This window comes from Helicoverpa zea, chromosome 29 (assembly GCF_022581195.2).
Source record: "Helicoverpa zea isolate HzStark_Cry1AcR chromosome 29, ilHelZeax1.1, whole genome shotgun sequence".
In the NCBI taxonomy this organism is placed as follows: Eukaryota; Metazoa; Arthropoda; class Insecta; order Lepidoptera; family Noctuidae; genus Helicoverpa; species Helicoverpa zea.
The window spans coordinates 7,026,572-7,033,154 of NC_061480.1; the positions used below are offsets into that span (position 1 = coordinate 7,026,572).

Here is a 6,583-nt window from a genome sequence, read left to right on the forward strand (position 1 = left end):
GGAATAGGGCAGGAATTGACACATGCTATAACCGTATAAATTGTTACAGTCTAAATAAATAATGTAAGAATTAGGATGGGACGGATCGTAAGAATCCAAATATTTATGATTGGCTTTGACATGTCTTTTGGAACACATACAAACACCTCCTCGAATACCTTTTTGTATCATTCTAAAAATTTCAACATCGCTAATCAATTCTAATTTAACACCTGTTTTCAAAAGCATTGCATCAAATGACAAACTTGGTGCTGTAAGATAAAATGCAGGATCGAGATTATAATATCGTTTACAAGTTATTCTAAAACTTTCAAATACATCTGCCAGCAATAGAACGTCTGTTTTAAGATATAAATCTGTGTACATACCCATATTTTGAATATTGAACTCTAACCAGACCGTCTGAGCGTATTCATAGTCTTCGTCTGTAATAGATTCATTAGTCATAGAGTTATAAAATTGTTTTTTAGATGGCAAATTGGTATCTTGGTAATGTTCCCATTGAGACATATAGTCATATGGATACACTCCTTTACGAATAAGCAAATCAAATTGTTTTTGGTCTGGAAAATAGGATTTTAATTGTTTAAACTCTTGTTTCTTCATGGTACTAACTAATTTTTCTAAGCTAGTTCCTAAAAACTTAAAAGAATCTACAAAGCGAACCTGTATGCTTTCCTTGGATGAAATCGGAATAAACTTTGTGAAAGAAATATAGTTTTCTTTTGTTTTAGGTAGCACTTTAATAGATCCAGGAGCTTCAGCTAATTCTTTTATAAAAAGGTGACAATCATAACCTGATAAATTATGAAAAAATACTGGCAAAAATGACGGCAGTTTGTATTGTAGGTTACAATAATTATGAGCGGCGCCGCGATATTTACCAGTCAAGTGACAATGATCGCGGACCCTATCACCGAATAAGAAGTGTTCGCAAATATGACATGTGATTGCATTTTCAAAGTCATGAGCATTTTCATCCGTGTAAATCATGGGCACATTATTTTTTAAAATATCATAAATTCTTTGTGCGTCTTTGTAAATAGATTTCACAAACTTGGATACACAATCTAAGCCGCGATATGAAACGTAGCAATTGTAGTTTGCGTCTAGCGTACACGTAATATGGTAACCAAAAGCTACCGGTACATGTCGCTGTCGTATAACCGTGCTTGCTTTAGTTGGATCAGGGTCACAAGATTCAAACCGTTCTAGCATTGTTTCAAAATCTGCGTATATAACAAATGGTACAAGTTGCTTCCTATTATAATTTTCAAACTGTATGAAGGAACCCCTTGGAGGTAGTTCAGTAGCGACACCACCACAACTGTGTGAACTAAGCTCATCACATGAATTAAAAAACATTAAACATATATCACAAAAGAACAATTTACCGTGATGCTTTGTTATTTGATTCTTAACAAGTCGCGGTAAATCTTTAATAAGACAGTAATGTGAAAAATTGTCACTTTCTAAATAAAGTAAATGAACGACCTTTTTGTTTAAGGTTTTAGATTTGTAAAGCGGTCCTATCACGGTATTATTTTTTAAACCATAAATATAAATACAAATCTTTGGGTTATTTGCTTCGAACCGCGCAATATCTGAGAAGCTCAATGGAAACGATATGTCCTCTATGTTTAACACGTTTTTAAAATTGGGATATGACGATACTCTTTCAGGATGACTTTTAGCTGGATATAATGCAGCAACAACTGACCATAAAAAGCAATACTCATCATTATTGCGTATGTTAACACATGCTTTCTTTGCTTTAATCGCAGCCGGCAACTCGATAAATCCTGAACCATGCAATGGTTGATATTTATTAATATTAACTTCCAAATGAGAACTGTTCAAGAATGTCCAACCACTGTCACGGTCCTGGAATTCTGAAATCTTCTTTGTTAAGGAGTTTTGAATTTTAGTTATTAATGAATCATATTCATAATTTTGATGTATTGTATAATTTTTTGTACCAAATGATTTCATCTCCTGAGAATCATTTTTAACCATAAAAAACAAAGCAAAATATTCAAAATTAATTTTGAGACAAGTATGTTCTTTAAGAGATATGTCTATTAAAGTTTTGATTTTCTCTCGAATATTATATAAAAATAGTTCTAGAGAACAGTTATCAAACTGATCAATAATTCTATAAGAAGCTATACGATTACGAAATGCGGAATGTATTATTTCAACACCTTCACAAAAATGTGAGATGTTTTTGTTTTTATGATCGGTACTGCGTAAATGACCTATCCAGTGACTGCGCTCAACGGATTTGTTACAAACAGTGCAGAAAGGCATTTTATTATTATGTTAACTAACTGGTACTTTGAAATATAGCCCGGTCAAAATAGACATTTGAAATAACAGAAATTCCCACAGAGCTGATTTTTGGTGGAGAGCTAGATTTGATCATTATAAATAAAATACTAAAAGTCCCCATCGATCCCATGTGTGCGTCAAAAGTTATTCGAGGTCAAATGTCAAAATTTTATTTTTTTTGATTTTTTTTCGAAAACGGTAAGTTTTATCAAAAAAAGACATCAGACCAAAATTGTAGATCTTTAAATTTTCTACAAAAAAGGCATGAACAGTTTTCTCCTAAATCTTACCATTCCTGAGATATCGCGCTTTAAAGTATATTCCATACATGACATGCACACATTTCCACGCCACCTGTGAGGTAGTGTACTCGGCGCGTTTTTTTTACCGCAGTTTCTCCTGTAGGCCTACTCCACTAACTGTCATGACAATTTTAGGATAGTTTAAGGGAATAATTGCCGTCAAGTTCTAATATGATGTCATTATTGATATTATCTATTGGGTTAACTATTATTGTGATTGTTTTAGATTTATCAGATTCATACAAAAACTCGTGGTGGCCTAGTGGGTAAAGAACCAACCTCTCGAGTATGAGTGGGTTCGATTCCACGTCAGACAAGTACCAATGCAACTTTTCAAAGTTTGTATGTACTTTCTAAGCATATTTTGGACACCAACGACTGTTTCTGATGGCACGTTAAACTGTAGGTTCTGGATGTCATTGAACATCCTTGGCAGTCGTAATGGGTAGTTAGAAGCCAGTAAGTCTAACACCAGTCTAACCAAGCGGTATTGGGTTGCCCGGGTAACTGGGTTGAAGGGGTCAGATAGGGCAGTCGCTCCTTGTAAAGGACTGGTACTTAGCTACATCCGGTTAAACTAGAAGCCGACTCCAACATAGTTGGGAAAAGGGCTCGGAGGACGATTTGATACTACAATATTTTTTGCAATTGCAAAAAATTATGTCAGGAGTTTTCCTGGAGCAGGTGGGAGTAAAGTTTTAATAGGTTCCAGATATTATGTATCAATTTCCAACCCCAGTCTTCTGGATAAAAATGGAAATGTCGAAGGAAAATAAGCGTGCGATAATTTTCTACAACTTTAAAAGCGGATTGTCGCGACTTCAGCGCTTTAAAAAAAATTGTTCTGTGTTTAGTGATCCAGAACATGCCTTAGGACTGCAGTACGCTGATATTTAGGATTTAAAAGTGGGCAATCTAGCCTGAGAGACAAGCCACGTGAAGGTAGTTCAAAACCCGATATGACCCAAGATAATATCGAGGCTATGCGGCAGTTAATTGTCGCAGACCAACATGTAACATACCGTGACATAGATCCGTGGGCATAACGATTGTTTTACATTCCACAAAATTAAGTAGTCTTCATGGTAAACGTTTCAGCACACCTGAAAAAGCTGTTGACTCATACAAATCGGCCAATTTGACTACCCCCACTTTAGAATGGAATAAATGTTTCAAGAACTGGGTTTAATGCGTGCAAAAGTGCATTAAATATCGCAGAGAATTCTTTGAAAAACAATAAATGGTATTAACCTATTAGATTGCCTGTACTTATTGCAAACGATACAACTTAAAGGCAGCCCTCGTATGTACGTGGCTTATATGTGCATATCATGTACAGTGTGACTCTTTGAATCGCGATATCTCAGGAATGGTAAGATTTAGGAGAAAACTGTTCATGCCATTTTTGTAGAAAATTTAAAGATCTACAATTTTGGTCGATGTCTTTTTTTGATAAAACTTACCGTTTTCGAAAAAAAATCAAAAAACCTAAAATTTTGACATTTGACCTCGAATAACTTTTGACGCACACATGGGATCGATGGGGACTTTTAGTATTTTATTTATAATGATCAAATCTAGCTCTCCACCAAAAATCAGCTCTGTGGGAATTTTTGTTATTTGACCACTACTTTTATGTCTATTTTGACCGGGCTAATAAGAGCAACCTTTAAACTAATCGCAAAGATACGAACTGTATCAAAGTGGAAAAAAGTGGAAAAAAGAAAAAGTTTTCTGACGTACCTATAGACTGCTTTAACTTATGATGAAAGAAATATATAAAGAAAAACATTTAATAGGGGTACTCCAATATAAAAAAATATAAAAAATAATAAATCTTAAAATAAAAAATTAAATTAAATATAATCTTATTTTATATTGTCACTATAAAATACGGGCTCCGAGCTATCGAATAGCTCATGAGCCCGGTGCATAAATGTTTGCAAAGCCTCCCACGGCGGAGAATCTTTATTAAGTTGCACTTTAAGAGCAACGGCCGCCTTCTTCCACCGCTCCTCTCTCCGCGTCGAGGCTGCTTCTCCCTTGTGGTAGACTTTTACGTCTACGTAAAAGTCTCCTGTTAAGTCAGCCGTCCGCCGCACTTTCCCGTTGGCGACTCGACTGACAAGGGACGATCCAAGGTCCCCGCACGATGTTGGGAGAAGCTCGCCGTCCTCTAACCCGAAGAGGTCTGAGATGCGCTGCTTGTAGTTACTGAAACAAAATAAAACATATTATTTATAATATTTACGATAATAATACCTTGAAAGGAAACATAGGCTAGGTAACAGTAAACTTCCCTAAATATAACCAACTAAACGTGTTATATGAAAAACATATCGTATACAAACTCTAATGGACATAGCATACACGACAAGTAGTAGTAGTAGTATAAAGACCAAGCAGTTTTAGTAAATTACCTTGATTTTGGTTCCGAAGGCGTGCAGCTCCCGGAAGCTTTGCGCTTCGATGTCTTCTTCTTAGGAGGCTGCACGTTTTTTTCGATTACAGCTGCTGGGCGCTGGTATTCAACTTCGGAGTCAGACCTGAAATCAAACATACAAAGATTAATTTTATATTAACACAATTACAATTAAGAAGGCTAGAGAAAAAAAAAAAAAAAAAAAAAAAAAAAAAAAAAAAATAGAAAAAAAATAAGTAGTAGGTAATTACTTACATTTTATGAAGAGAGATTCACGTAGATTCACGTAGAACAGAAGGTAAGCGATGATGATCACTTGAATACTGGAGCGAATGTGATTTTTTGATAAAATCTATTGGTTTATATACATAAAAAATGCCATTTCAGCAAGATTTTGTTAATCACAAAATAAAACCTTAAGTAATATGTATTACAGTTGTATGATCAATTTATGTCGCTTACGTGAAAATAAATCGTATTGGTTGCCCGATCAATACAGTCAAATTGCAATTTTATCGTGAGAAATGAAATATAAAACCAGCATCGTGTCGGTACCAACAAAGGTGAAACCGACAGGTATCTGCTTATGATTGATAAAATACGTATTATAATAAAAGTATGTAAGTTCGTTTGTTTATTAAACTCTAATATACAAATTAACATGAAAAAATATATGTTTATTTAAAGACACGAATTAAGGCATGGTAAAGAATCCTGAAACATTTTTGCGCATAACTAACCATGCAAACGAATTGAAATAAAATAAAAATACTTTAAAACAATGCAACAGTTATACTCAAAATTGATAGAACTTTTTTATAAAATATTTCATACAACGAAAGTCGCATCAAAAATTTAGTTTTCAACGATGCCTCATGCTGCTGGTGAACTCAAAATTAAAACTAAAAACCAAATGACTAGAACATTTTTTATAAAACATTTTATGTAACGGAAGTCGGATCAAAGAAAAAAAGACAATTAAATTCAGCACTTATATTAAGAATCGTCTTAAAGCAATTCTTAAACTAGAACTAACAACTGGTTATGAAAAAACATGATACCACAAACAAAGTAATGTCAGCAATGTAGGAGTATTTATCGCTAATAGAATCTTGTATCTATTTTAGCAGCATCCTTCTGTTTGAACTATAATACTCGTAGGGAATCATAATAAAAGTCAAATTTTAATTACAGACTGCAACATACAAGGCGGTCCTCTTTCTTGTAATCTGATTGCATTATATGTCCATGGGAATTACTCACACCCCCCAGCATGCAATAAAGTTCTAACACTGCAACTTATTGCATGATGCAATTCTGCAGTTTTGCAAATGTTTAGGGTTCATTTACACTTTCACATCGACTGCTTAGTAAGATCGTTTCCGACTTCATCGTCAGGCGATTTATGTAAGAGTACGCTGCACCGGTTTACCGTTGTCACGCCGGATGGTGCATGCACGGTTTTGACGACGGTAAGTGTAAAAGCACTATAACCTATTCCAACACATCATGTGATTTAATCTTATTT

General features: G+C 34.6%; 1 protein-coding gene across 1 annotated transcript; it reads right to left on the minus strand.

The window, feature by feature from the left end:
- Positions 1-4,489: 4,489 nt before the first annotated feature.
- LOC124644024 lies at positions 4,490-5,653 on the minus strand. Its single transcript, XM_047183199.1, has 3 exons — positions 5,311-5,653; positions 5,054-5,179; positions 4,490-4,847 (listed from the first exon to the last, which is right to left on the minus strand). Coding segments are annotated over exons 1-3 (474 nt in total). The 5' UTR covers positions 5,313-5,653; the 3' UTR covers positions 4,490-4,501.
- Between the last annotated feature and the right edge of the window lie 930 nt (positions 5,654-6,583).

Excerpts from the sequence above, each read along its gene's own strand:
- LOC124644024 (XM_047183199.1), bottom strand. Across the intron at positions 4,848-5,053 it reads CCTTCGGAACCAAAATCAAG|TAACTACAAGCAGCGCATCT; the intron begins GTAATTTACTAA and ends ATTTTGTTTCAG.